Source organism: Equus caballus, chromosome 21 (assembly GCF_041296265.1).
Source record: "Equus caballus isolate H_3958 breed thoroughbred chromosome 21, TB-T2T, whole genome shotgun sequence".
Classification (NCBI taxonomy): domain Eukaryota; kingdom Metazoa; phylum Chordata; class Mammalia; order Perissodactyla; family Equidae; genus Equus; species Equus caballus.
Window position 1 is genome coordinate 28,318,238 of NC_091704.1, and position 14,506 is coordinate 28,332,743.

Below are 14,506 nucleotides of genomic sequence, written 5' to 3' on the forward strand. Positions count from 1 at the left end.
GAAAAGAAAGTTGTTCTTTTGAATCCCATATTCCAATCATTTGATATATGTCTCTCTGTCCTTGTATGGAATTTGTGACAGGTAAGATAAGGGACTTCAAAATAAATAGTTAATATAAAGGCTCCAAGGTTGAATAAGAAATACTGTTTTTTTCTTCTTTTTCTGCTGAGGAAGATTCACTCTGAGCTAATATCTGTTGCCAATCTTCCTCTTTTTGCTTGAGGAAGATTCACCCTGAGCTAGCATCTGTGCCAATCTTCCTCTGTTTTGTATGTGGGTCACCTCCACAGCATGGCTGCCGACAAGTGGTCTAGGTCTGCACCTGGGAACCAAACCTCCCCTCTAAAGCAGAGATGCTGAACTTAATCACTAGGCCATGGGGCCAGCCCCAAATGAGAAATACTTTTGTACAGTGAGTTCAAGATGTTGTTGGGTAAGATATTTTAAAAGCTTTTTTTTTTTTTTTAGCACTCTTGAAGGGGTAGACCTGGGAAGAAAGCTGTGTAAGCCTAGTATGAGAACGCTGTGGAAAATTCCTGGCACAAACTTTCCTGGGCCTAAACATTTCATGGTAATGAGCCTAGATTTGGAGTGGCCAAATTATTTGCTATCCAGGCATAAAAGAGGGACTATTAATAATTTCACGGGGAAACAGAAGCAAACCTTGAAATAGGTGCAAAGCAGAGCTATCTCAGGGAGACCAGGAAGGCGCTGGGCAAAGTGGACCACTCTTAGGTGAGGGGCGTTAAAGCCATTCACATGTGAGCGCATGTCTGCAAATGGTATTAGTATTTGCATCTTTTGGTGCATCAGAAGCATTGTTATGTGACCAGTAATCTTTCAGGTCTCCTCTAATGCAGGATCTCTCAACCTCCAACCTGGAATGGGGGTGGGAGTTGGAGGGTGGTAGCAGACTCATCTGGGGAAAGGCTTTTTTATTTTCTATTTTTAAAGTTTTGTTCCCAAACTACAACATCCCTCCCTTTGCTCCCTGTGTTGGCACAGAAGAAAACACATTTGAGAATCACCACTGTAAAGATTGCTCTTTGAATTGTGGTGGCAGTTACTTCAGTTGTAAATTTCCGTGGATCATTGTTATAAAGATACTGGGAATGGTACCCTGGTGTGCTGAAAACTTAGGGAGCTTCATTCCCAACTCAACCCGAACTCCCCAAGCGCTACTTACTAGTGGAATGCCCAAGGCCCTCGGAAGAATGGAGCCCAGAGCACAGAGGACGGAAAGAGGAAAGAGCTTCTCTCCTGTGTGGTTCGGGGAGTGCTGAAGGCTTGGAGACTCGCCTCGCATGGCAGCTGGAGGATCTTCTTAGAGTTTGCTCTCAAAAACATCATGAGACATTAGAGAAGGTAGCCCTTTATTTTACAAAACGTCGTCATCTTTACCAACCCAAACTCCCTTTGTCAACTTGCTTTGTATAAAGAACATAAAAATATCTTCCTACAATCTGTCCCCGACGACTATGAACTTATTCTTTATTTCAGTCGGTTTAGATGAGTTGTGTTGAGGCAACAAACCTGCCTGATATTTCAGTGCTTACCCCCGTTTTCGTTCTTGCTCTTGTTACATTGCTGGTCGATGTTGCTCTGTTCCTTACCCTTTTATTAAGGAACCGCCCATCCTGAGCTCATTCTGATACCAGGCCATCCTGAGAAGGCAGAAGACGTGGGGAGATGGCAGAGCCACACAATGGCTTTTAAAGCTTGTGCTCAGCAATGCCACAGAACTCTTCTGTTCACGTGCCATTGGCCAAAGCAAGTTACATGGTCAAGCTTGGCATCAATGAGGCAGGAAGTATAACTTTTGCACAGGAGTGGGTTCAAAGCCGTGAAGTATTTTGATACTGACACAATCTATCACGTTCTTCTATGTTGATTACAAAAACTAAAGTTTTTAACATTTATTCTGTGTCCTGCCCCTAATGCTATCCTTAATGTTACTTTCACATTCTGACAAATTACTATTCTTTTTCTTCTTAGCTGTGTTTACCATCTCACACATCTAGCCAATAGCACTAATACACTGTGCTGTACGTGGTTTATTTGTCTCTCTTCTTTACTTGACTGTGGGCATTTTGAGAGCAGGGAGCAATGTGATATTCATCTGTAAGTCCCAAACCACCCTAGTATGTGGTTGGCTTATAACAGAAACCCTACTAATTATTTATTGACTATTAATGAATTAATCGATAAATGAGGGAGTGTTTGCATTGCCTTCTCCACCTTCACACCTCACTTCATTCCAACCAGCAGTCTTGCAAAAGGAGTAGAAATCACACTGGAATCTTGAAGGATGGCTAGAAATTTGCTAGATGGAAAAATATAGGGAAGGAAGTCCACGGAAGGAGAAGTAGATGGATTCAGTTGTAGTCTTGTTGAGTGAAGGTAAAATTCTTCTTGAGTTTTGCATCCTGAACGTGGGAGCCCATATAGCATCACGCTTGGTCACTGCCAAGTCTGGCCCATCCTAGAGCACTAGAGTACTGGGGTAAGAAGCTGTCAAAGTAATGCCCACTCTGACAAGTCTGACCCTCATTAGATTCCCGAAAAAACAAATCTTTAATCCACCTGCGCAGATGACGCCAAGTCACTAGAGGAATGTGTAAAACAATAACTACTTTTCATCATTTCTGATGTGACATTTTATTAATTGCTTGCTCATTAATTAAAATCTGCCTCACCAAAAAGTCTAAATACAGCATTAACATCTGACATTGACTCTGGAAATTACAGTTTGCCTCACTATTTTTAAAACACGTGTGAAAAGAGGGAGAAAGATTGACTATAACCCACTAGAATTTACACATGATCGGATTGAGGTTGAGCCTTCCTAAATGACGCTGTGGGAAGCTATCCACTTCTTCTAGGGATAATGCCATCGTTCAAATGTTTCGAGGATTCTCTTTCTGAACTTCGCTTCAGAGCCTGTGCTACACATGTTGGGTTTTTTTTGATTCATTGATGACAGATCTCCATCTGCTGAAGGTGGATCTGATTCTATGAAGCTGCCAAAAGTCCTTTGGCATTCGGTCTGCCGAAGCGGATGATCCAGTTAGCTAATGCTATTTGGGGTCAAATGGGAAGTGACTGTAAAATCAAGAAGCTCTCTTCTTGTGCACAGTGGAAATGGCCTGTAATGATAATTCCCAATGGGTTATGCCAAAAATGTCTTCGGTCCTAGTAGTGTTCATTCATTTATTCATTTAGCAAGCAAACTCTATTTATCCACTGAAATAAGTCATTTAGGAAACACTAATTTGAATATGCATGTGGTGTATATGCTTGAAAAGTCGCTCTCATTACCTTATAGACAGTTTACTTAGTAATTACTTAAATGTAAATAAAATGATAAATTACATATAATATATTTTCCAGCTGTTTTCAATTTTAGAAAATCCATATTATGCTTTTAAGCAAATGCCTCTGTTATATCAGAAACCTAAACTGGAGAGTAATACTAGATAAATTATGTAGTTATTGGAGATTCTATCTTTAAACAATGGGGCTTCCTTTACACTTGGTGAACACTCAGCTGTATATGACCACGTGAGATAGTTAGTGACAAAAGACTCCTATAAAACATACATAGTGTGCTATGCGTCACACTTTCTGTCCTTTAGTATTTCTTGCAGTTGAAAATAAATTATGTCATGAGGCACAATGAGATCGTATATTTTTCTAAAGTGATTAATATCTTTGCGCAAATATGTCAATAAATATACATACACATATATAAGCAACATAATCCCAAACTATGAAATTTTCTGCCAATAAATTTAAAGCATTTGAGTAAACGGGGTTTAAGCTATGTGTGCATGTTGTCTGAAAATATCTGAAAAGTTACAATTTGTTCAGTGTGTTATTTTGTCTGCAAGAACTCAAATGCATTTGATTAAATCAATTGGTATTATCAAAGTCTTTCATGTAGACAGTCTTCTTAAATTCTCATTATATAATTGACTGTCTTTACAATTATACACAAATTGCAATAGGATCTATATATTCAGGCAGTTTAGTCGGCATGGGGTTAATTTAATGGCCTATCAATGTTGGGAACAGAATTATCAGAAACTATAGACATGTCACCATAAACCAGACCAACAATAGATGTCAGTCCCATTGGGGAAGTATTTCCTGGCATAAACTCGATATAGCGTTTCTTGAGTACATGAAAAAATGAAGAATGATTCTTCTTTACAAAAACTTGACTGTGTTTATTGATCTTGGTTTAAATACAAGTCTGTATGTAATAACTGTATGTAATACCTGTAATGGTACGTGAAAACATCTTTTTTCATGATGTAGTAGAGAGTTACTGATACATGCAAATGACGTCATTCCAGAGCTACTGTAAAGCTTTGTAAAGAGCACTTTTTACAGAGTTGAAAATATTTCCTGGAAATGGTAAGTTGTGGTGAGAAGGCCAGGACCTATGCTACCTTAGTGTGAGTGTTTTGATTAGAATTTGACCAGGTGACAGCAGATGTACTGCTTTCCCAACCCAGAGTTTCGCTTAAAATGTCTTCAAGTCAGATCTTCAAGTCAGGAGGAAATGTATCTGAGTTAGGTAACTTGAGTGGGCACTGTGTCAAACTAAAGAATGCTGGTCCTCTAAAGGAGATAGCTGATACTCTGCTCCGGTTTCAATTTACCATGTAGGAAGAGGGGGCTCTGTGTTTTAGACCTTGTAAGTTTTCAAAAGACGTCCAGATGTCAACTTTTATGTGAGATTTCCTGTGTACTTTGAATGTTGGTTCAAAAAAAAAGGGCAGTATGTTGGCCAAACTCAGGCCTGCTGGTTGCACGTGGTCCAAGGATGACTAATTCACCCACTCCATCCTACACTTTTTTCATGCCATAGTGTTTCCCTTAGGTTGAAGTATGAATAATATACTCCAGTTTGTCTGCAGCTGTGAGCAAGGCCAAAGGTCTGTAGCCAAGCCCTGGGTTTGCTTCTGATATCTTTAGAAAATCCCCAGGAGAGTTCTCCTGTTTTTCTCACCATGCTCTAAGGATAAACACCCCAAAACAAAAAGACAAAGTACCTTGGATATTGTAAGCCTTTAAGCATTCAGATCACTTGCTAAAATTAGGGTATGTTCTGTGTGAAGAGAGTGTCATGAAAGAAAGGCACTAGGGTGTGAGGTTAGCTACTTTCTTGCTTGATCTCAGCTAGTTTAGTTCTTAGGCACTTGTTAAGAAAAAATTGCTTCTTCAGTGTTACCCTGCTGTACCATCCAAGAAAAGTGGTATATTTTTTCATTTCTCTCTCTCTCTCTCTCTCCCTTTTTTTGATGAGAAAGATTGGCCCTAAGCTAACATCTGTGCCAGTCTTCCTCTATTTTGTACGTGGGATGCTGCCACAGCATGGCTTGATGAGCGGTGTGTAGGTCCATGCCTGGGATCCAAACCTGTGAACGCCAGGCCACTGAAGGAGTATGCAAACTTAACCACTGTGCCACCAGGCTGGACTCTCTTTTTTTTTTTTTTTTTTTCTCATCCCCAGTCTAAATTCTGTGATTTTTTCCTATTACGTGTTTTCTGTCACCTTTGTATCCAAAAGGTCAAGAGAAAGAAAGGATCCTTTTCAGTTAACTAAGGTTAGAATATATGAGGGCAAAAACATAAGCAAAGTTAAATGCTAAATATATCCGCTCTGCTAATACCCATTTATGGTTTAAAAAACATACTTCATGGAATAATATAAAATATGCTCATACCATTATTAACATTGTCCATGATAACAAACTAATCACATGTTACGTACATTCTAGATACTGCGCTCTATCGTTCATAATAGCAATGACATTGGTAATTCAGATGACCTAGCCTTCTCTTTCTCCATGTAATTATACTATTGATTTTCCCATATGGGAAAGCAGAACAACTAACTACATGCTTTTTCCTAAATGGAACATGCAGTTCAGGAATTCTGTCATTTCTTTTATGGAAGTAAAAAATAAAGTACAAACATATGCCATCTTTGAAGGTAACATTATGTAAGTGTTTGGGCATAATATTCGCTGTCTTTATCTACTTCTTTGTGTGAATTCACAAGGGAAATGTTTGGATTGTCACATCATGTTTTAGAAACCATGCCATCAGTTTTACCTAGGGATTCTGTTACGTGTCTGAAATGACGTAGGGCGGGAGTCTCGATGTAAACTGAATGAGTTTCTTCAGGGTGGATACTGATTTTGTTTTCCCTGAGTTTTTACAATATTTTGTGTTTGAGCCACACACTATGTACTGTCTCATACTAACTACAAATTCGTTCTGTGTGTAAGTCTTTTTTTCTCAAAGATACTGTCAGCTTTGTGAAGGTAGGGGCCATTTGATTCTCCTTTCATGTCTCTCAGAGTTTCCCACCCTGCTGGGCTTTTCTAAGGACAAAATGAATAATGAATAGATGATTGATTTTCAATGCTGTAAAATTGGGGGAAAGATTAAAAAAAAGGGTTGTTGCTTCTGATAGCACATGTTCAAGATGGTGCAAGTCAATGACTTCTTTTATGCACACCTAATTCAGGTGTGTAAACTGTCTATTCTTAGCTTGAGCTCTTCCCGTGTGAACCTCTGTGGCAGCAGGGTGTGGAGGGAAGGGCCCTTGAGGACATTTTGAAAGTCTTCGCAACAAACACCCAGTGCTTAATAACCCTGTGCTGTCGGGTAGCCTTCCTATGTTGCTGTATTCCATTCCTCTGCTTCTCTTTAAAATCACGTCTTATTTCCTAAGAGAGATGCAACGCAGTCGGCATCATTATTCTTTGCAAAAAGCCTCTGCCATTTCATTAAATCATCCCTGTCTTCTCATCTCTAGGAAAAATGGTACCACTATTTAAACATTCTCCATCACAGTGTATCCTCCTGTGATTGTTCTCTGAGTGTCACTTTTCAAACTGAGCGAAGTCTCTTGTTTGATCAAGGAGTCTATAAAGGAAGAATGACCTCGAAGACCCTAGTGTTGCAATCCTTTTGGTCAGCCCATTTGACCTTCTTGCTTTTGTATTAAGCTGTTAACTCGCTCATGTGTCACTAAATTATCGGTTATGTACACTTGATGTTGGCAAACCACATTTTCTTTCCCCATTTGTGTTCCCTGTTTGATGTTCCCCTCAAGTTACACTGCCTTGGTCTCAACTAAATTGATTTATCATACTACAAAGTCAATGTGGTATCAGGAAAATGCTACAGAGACAGTATATTTTTATTTTGTTGAAGTATTTGAAAAAGTCTCTTGTGGCGTGATAGTAGATATAATGGGTATATGGACTGGACAAAAATGAAGTTAAATAGATTTATAACCAGTTGAACAGCACAGATGAATACTGAATAAAGAATAAATGTTTGCCTGGCTGGGTGATTATTCATCCAATCAAGTATACAGAAAAATGGATTTGAAAGTGACAGTGAATACACTAGAAGACAAAGTCAGGATCAACATTTATGTTTGCTGATAAAAATGACTACAGTGTCAAATTCACAATTAATCTGAATTGGATTGTGGAATCCTAAGGGAGAAGGTACATGAATTAGGAATTAGAGCAGAATTCTGTCTTAAGCTTCATTCATAGATTTATAATAACAGAGAAATGGAGGTGGCTGTGTCTCTCTACCCTGCCATAGTTATAGCACCCCTGGAGTGCTGGGTTAATTTCAGACACCACACTTTGAGGGGTGTCAACAAAGATGAATAAGTTCAGAAGCATGTTGCCAGGATGGCGAAGTATCTGGAATCATGACACATTAGCAACAATCAAAAGCACTGAGACTCTGTGGCCTGGAAAAGGGAGAATGTGAAAGCTCTCTCTAGATGGTTGCAGAGCTGTCCTAATAAAGAAGAGTCGGGCTTGTTTTCCAGTGACTCCAGATCTAGTGTCAGGAGACAGTACTTGTAGAAAGGTGAACCTTAGTTTGGTAGAAAGAACTTTACAGCATTTGGCTTTGCTCAGAGATGAGCATGCTACCCCTGAAGTGGAGGGTTCCTGGTACCAGAGGGGCTCGAGCTGAACCAGATGCTTGCTTCTTCCTGGAGAGCACTCATATGTTAGGAGAAAACTACATTTCCAATTGCTTCTGATAAATCTTTCAATTATCAGAACTTACTACATGAAAATTTCATAGCATAGTGCCTGATGACACCAATTAAATGCTCAGTAGATATTAGCTAGAATTGTTATTGGTAGTGACTAATCCATGCATTTGTAACTGATTATTTGTCTGAAGAGAATAAGAGAAGATAACTCTGTTATAAAATTTTCACACCAGCTTCTGTTGCTAAATAATTAAGGTAGTGAATAAGGGCCTATGCTGCTTGTAACTGATTTACTCTTAATTTATTACCTCTTTATGTTTTCTGTAATTGTCTCTACATTCTGTGTTACCTGGATTTGAGATTAATTCATCAAATTTAACAGGAAAATTCTAAGCAATTGCTAAATCACAGTTGCTTGTATTAAATTATCTAGTGACTAACACAGTGATGGGCCATCAGCAAAGGAATGAATCATGACAGAAAAAAATGGATTTCTTCCATGAATTAAGAGGAATGTGTAAGTTTAGGGACTTGTAGAATCTTAATAACGGTTACATTCCGGGTCATGTTAGCGTCATTGGATTTTTTTTTTCTTGGATGATGGATTTGTTCTCTCTCAGGATTGCAGCTAATATCTGTTGAAGGCATTTGTTAATTCACTCACTTACTTATTCATTCAATAAAGCTATACTAAGCTCTGCCCAGGCTTGCACCTGCCTCCTCGCCTCTATACACTCTCCTTTTCCCTTTATCCCCTTTTGAGTTAGTCACCACAGGTAGACCAGCCCTGCAGTCATCTCACACCCCCAGACTCTACCCCAGGGGCTCCATGACAGTGAGGCAATGACCCTCCTCATTTCTATCTCTGAACTCCTTGTGTCCCTTCCATGCTGTATTTTTCTCCATATCAATTTTCACCTCTCTTATCTTATATATTTTACTTGCTTATATGTCCATCTATCCATCTACCTATCTCTACTGGAATGTCAGTTCCATGAAGGCAGGAACATTTATCTGTTTTGTTTGCTCCTGGATTCCCAACTCCTAGAATAGTAACTTGATAAATATTTGTTGAATGCATGGATAAAGCTGAAGTGTCCTGGAAACTGATACTAGACAGGTGTCATTTCTTTCCAGGTTACCTAACCTATTTTTGGCAGTGCAGAGTTGTGAACCAAAGTCACTTGGCTCCAAAATCAACATTCTCATTCTTGATCTCTTGCTCAATTACAAATATCTCCTGCATTTTGCTGAATGAACCCAGGGATCTAGAGGCAATGATATGTCACTGCTATGTGTATTTGAATGCCAGGGGATAACTTTTGTGTCATGTAAATTTAGGAGAATATCCAGGTCAGTATTTACCTGCCTAATCCATCTCCATGCAGATGACTCCTTTACATTTTGTTTCCTCTCTAGATGTATTCAATCTGATTAAATCTATCATGACTTTCTCTATTATCTGTTACTAGTTCATAGGTCATCTTTGAAGACCCTAGAAGAAGTAGGGTACACAGATAGATTTGGAGAAGCAATAATGAGTATTTATACTTATGGAATTTTCTCATGAGCAGCTGATTATAACAGCAGAAAGGTATTGACTCTGGAAAAAGATGTGAGAGTTGTTCAGCACATAATGGGAATTGAAGCTGCTGGATTGGATCCATTCACCAGGAAGTGAGTAGGTCAGAAGTGAGAAGAGCCTGGGGAGCTGAGGACAGATTTGAACCCAACGGTGTTGCTCTCCAGTCTGGGTGTGGCAGAGAACACATGGTCTGGGGATGGGGGGAGTCCTTCCAAGCCACAAGCAAGGGGAAATGATTCAGTCTATTCGTGTGCTCTGATGTGGTCATGAACAGATGATATCCTCCTGTCATGAAAGAGTTCCTCCAGCTTTTCAGATTGCCAAACTCAGGCCAGGGTAGAGCTAACCACTGAAAGAAACTCTTTAATAAATATTGGAGTTATTAGAAGATAAGTCCTGTGGCTTCAAATTGTTACTTGCTAGCACTTGCTTTTCATTGCTGTTTAAGGACGTTACCAGCATCACAACCTCTAGTATTCTGAAGAAAGTTGATGTTCTAGAGAACCTAATGTGATTTCTGCCTTTGTTTCAATGTTCTCAAGAGCCTCAGAATCATGGGGGTGATGAGTGAGATTTGTGCTAGACTCCGTACTCTTCCGCCACAGGAATCTCAGTATGCAAAAACCAGGAAAACGAGCCTGGTTATTCCTTAGTGAGAACTGAGCCCTATTTTCCTGTACACCTATTACAGACTATGGTTCCAATTGTGTTTTGTAGAAAAAATTAAGCTCTGCAGTATTTTAATTTTCCCAAAGGTGAAGCCCCCAACTACCTCTGCCCAGCCTCAGAGAAAGGGAATTGTGGAAAATAGGTTCAATTTTTCTTCAGAGGCCACTCCCCGCCCATTGGCCAGTGTTCTCACAGATTCTAGATTCTTAGCAGGTTGGATTTTAGCCATTATCCCTTCTCCTCCTGATCTAAGTACCAGTAATCCCCAGGAGACCCTGCCGGGCTTGTGGTAAATCATTGGCCAAGTACCAGCAAAAATGTTCCTGCTAAGAAAACCAAGGAATTTTATCCATCGGAGGACACATAGTTCCCTCTCATAAAGGTTTACGTCTTATTCTTCAGTTGTTTTTTTCCCCCTTTTAGGAAATTCTTATGTGAAGCAGCTCTCATCCTCTAGTACTTGTCAAAGACCCCGAAATTAGCTTACAGATAAAAATACTGTGCATTTGTTCTTTGGTCTCTGAGATGGAGCAGCAGCTCGAAAGGGCCTCTTAAACTCAAAAACTATAAATTATACACAGTCGTACATCACAATTAGTCATTAGGCACTATCTCCATGTTGTAAAATTATGTGACATTTCCCCAAATTATGAAATGTTATCCTGATTAAGAAAAGTGTACTGAAGAGTAGAAACATAGCGGGGAGTCCCTCCATATTTTAGCTTCCCTTAATTATGCAAATGAAGCAAAAACTTCTGTCTAACTATGCTTTGCTTGGCTGTTCTCTCATTTTGATGAGATTCCAGACTTCTGCCTAGTGTATTTCAGTTCGAGGAGCCTGCCCTTACCTTTGCAGGAACGTTCATAACAGTTTCATTTTAGCAAGAACTGTATGCAGTCATCGGCATTTCAGAGAGCTGGCCACCTGATTTTTAGGCTATAAAGAAACAGACTTGAACATCCGTAGAAAGCGTTGTCAAGAGTGTGGGAAAATGGGCATCTTTCTCCATGACTTGGATGAGTGTGAACTGCCGTAGCCTTTTAAAGGGAAAAATGCACACAATTTGTGATCTAGCAACCCACTTTCAGACATAAAAGCACCAACCAGTAAGACTATATTAACAAATGTGTTTATTGTTTCTAGAAATAGGAAATTATATGTCTGTCAATAAAGGATTGACTGAATAAATAATGGTACGTCCATTCTATGGAATCTTATGTAACTGTTAAAATTAGATCTCAGGGCCAGCCAGCCCCATGGCCGAGAGTTTAAGTTCACATGCTCCACTTCAGTAGCCAGGGGTTTGCTGGTTATGATCCTGGGTGTGGACCTATACACTGCTCATCGAGCCGTGCTGTGGTGATGTCCCACATAGCAGAGCTACAATGACTCACAACTGGGATATACAACTAGGTACTGGGGCTTTGGGTAGAAAAAAAAAAAAGAAGATGATTGGCAACAGATGTTAGCACAGTGCCAATCTTCAGGAAAAAAAAAAAGAATGTTAGCATTTTTAAGGAAAAAAACCTAACTAGATCTCTGTGCGTTAACTGAAAAATTGTTCAAGATTTTTTATAAGTACAAAAATATTTATAAAGGATTATGTATAGTATAAGTCCATTTTACACAAAAAAGAAGCAGCCCTGTACATGTGTCAGTGTGTGTGTTTGTGTATATATTATTTGTGTGCATATATGTATATGGCTATATATACATTGGCAGAATTAGCATAAAGAAAAAGAGTGAGATTAATGGGAAGGAAAGGACAATAAGCATTTTTATTTATACACCTCTGTGTCATTTGACATGTTAAAATGAGCATGTATCATTTTGGAATAAAAAAGTATAAAAGAGAAAATCATTGGATAGAAATGCTTATTGTCAAATGGAAAATTATCTTCCCTTTCAACTTAAAAAATTTCTGAATTTAAATGATGTCTTGTTTAAACTCCACCAGTGTCTGAATTTGGGCACTACAGAATAAAAAATAGCTTTCTCTCAACACATTTTGTGCTCGCCTAGGTCCCAGGACTCTTAAATAAATAAGTTGTGTTGATTCAAATCCTGGATAAGAAATCATTTTGCAAATATAAAAATAACCCCACACAATACTCTGAACTCCTCCTATCTTTAGGCTACACACAAGGGCCACAGTTGTTTTCTTGCTCTAATATTAGGAAATGGAGTAAATAGTAAAAACTATGGGCTAATTAAAGCTGTAACTTTTCTCCGAGACTCTGATGCCTTAGGTAGAATTATTTGGTATAATTGACAATTTCTGCCATTTGTCTTTCAAGAGTTATGATAACTTGGTTTACAAACAATTAGTAAGGAATTTCCTATCAATTTTTCGATAGATCTTCGTCCGAAGAGCAGACAGAGGTGCATTTCAGAGAGAATGTTTCTAGTAAAGAAGAAAATCAGTATCAAAGTCAGAGCGTTGGTATAGAAAGGCCTTTGCATACAATTTTTATGTTCCTGAGAGGCTGAGTTCAGTTCTATTGTGAACAGTAATTTATGAATGAGAACTCACAATTTTTTGACCAGAAAATCGGAAAATCACCCATAATCATTTCTGTGTGCCCATCTCATTTTCTAAGTGTCTATAATCAGTTTAGCAAACAGTTTTTCCCTTTTGAAAATATACCAAGTAATCGATTATTTCCTTCCCATCAGATGCCTGCTTGGTGTTGAGGTAAATAACTCTGATCTCCCAACCAACGCTACATTAGGTTGAGGTTCTTTTAGACATTAGACAAAAATAGATTAAACCTTGCTGCCGACTCAGAGATTTGGTCTGAGTGGAAAAAGGTTTGGTGGAGCTACAGAATTTCTACTTTATCTGCTCAGCCAATAATCGGTCAAAGCAGGCTCTGGTTAGGAATAAGCAACAGGCTTCCCGTATCCATGAGCAGAAAACAGGGTAGCGCATGTCGCCTCTGAGAAACACGCGTTTACTTTTGACGAAAAGCAAGCACCCGGCGACCAGCGAGCAGCATATGTTTGAAATCCATTATCTGACACGTTCTTTCCAGCGTTCCCAGGAATGCTGGTCTGACTACTAAGATTTGGTTTTACTGCCTGCCTTTTGGATAAAATGAGTTTGCCAACCAGCTGTGAGTACCTAACGCTGGGGAAGGTGACTAGATTCCGAAGCGCTTATGTTCACGGATCGCCTTATGCAATCAACAAGCCTATTGATATTAAGCCACAGAGGAGACGGTAACTGTTTTCCTTTCTTCTACTTGTTTGTCAGTGAAAACGTGTTTTGTTACCCTTTGGGAACAGCTATGAAGCTTTGCTGAGCTGAGAGGGTTGAGGTGAGAGGTTAGTTTTTAAATTCAGCATACTGGATAGTTAGAAAACAATTAACCAAAGAGGAAAGCTGGAAAATATTCTCAGCTTAGGTAGATGATCCAGTTTCAGGGTCTGTCGATTTTAAGAATTTGAGAGAATTGCTAGTGTTTGTGCTACCATCAGAATCACCCATGATGAATATTTGAAAGAAGATTTAGCCAAATAATGGATATATTTATTAATGGCTCTTATTACCAGATACCCATATCTTATAATTGACAGATAACATTCCTTAATGCCAAATGCAAAAAGCACATTAAAATTCTACAAAAAGCCTTAATTTTCATGTGGTCACTGTGGAGGCCAGCATGAGGTTAGATATTTTTCCTGTAAAGAAGATGTCATTTCAGATCAATGTTCCAGAATTCTGCTAACTCAGTCTCCACACGCCCCCACATCACACACACGCATGCACACCCAGGCAAACTCAGGCTGTATAATTAGGAATTTCAAAGTTGACTTCAGTGTTTTCATTACAAGGCAAGAGAGTGGGAAAGATGATGGCCGCTGAGTAGACCTTTTCTATCTTCCTGCTTTTTTGATGCAGTGTCAGAAGAGGGACAATGAGTTTGACTAATGGGTCCAAAAAAATCATCCCTCTGTTTTGGTTTTATACAAAGTCATTTTATTCAGCCTTTCACAATGAACTTCAGAAGCATTTATAAGGATGTTCCATTCTCTCTGTGAAAACACCAATTCTTCCTAATTTTATGAATTTTTGGAATAAAAAGCCAAAATTCTAAAAGCAAAGTATTTTACTTGAAGATTTCTTATCCTCTTGCTCTTCTGCTTGTCATTTTCTAATCACACACACACGAACTCACCTATAAGCATACTTTTTGTC

The 14,506-nt window shown here is 38.9% G+C and overlaps 1 protein-coding gene across 25 annotated transcripts in view; it reads left to right on the plus strand.

Moving 5' to 3' along the window:
- The window catches only part of PDE4D (phosphodiesterase 4D), a 1,371,041-nt gene that overhangs the window by 973,398 nt on the left and 383,137 nt on the right, over nt 1–14,506 (plus strand). Inside the window, exon 1 of one of the 25 annotated variants that reach the window (XM_023625258.2) lies at nt 13,074–13,527. Within the exon in view, the coding sequence (XP_023481026.1) occupies nt 13,403–13,527 (125 nt within the window). The 5' untranslated portion in view covers nt 13,074–13,402. 25 annotated transcript variants of the gene reach the window in all.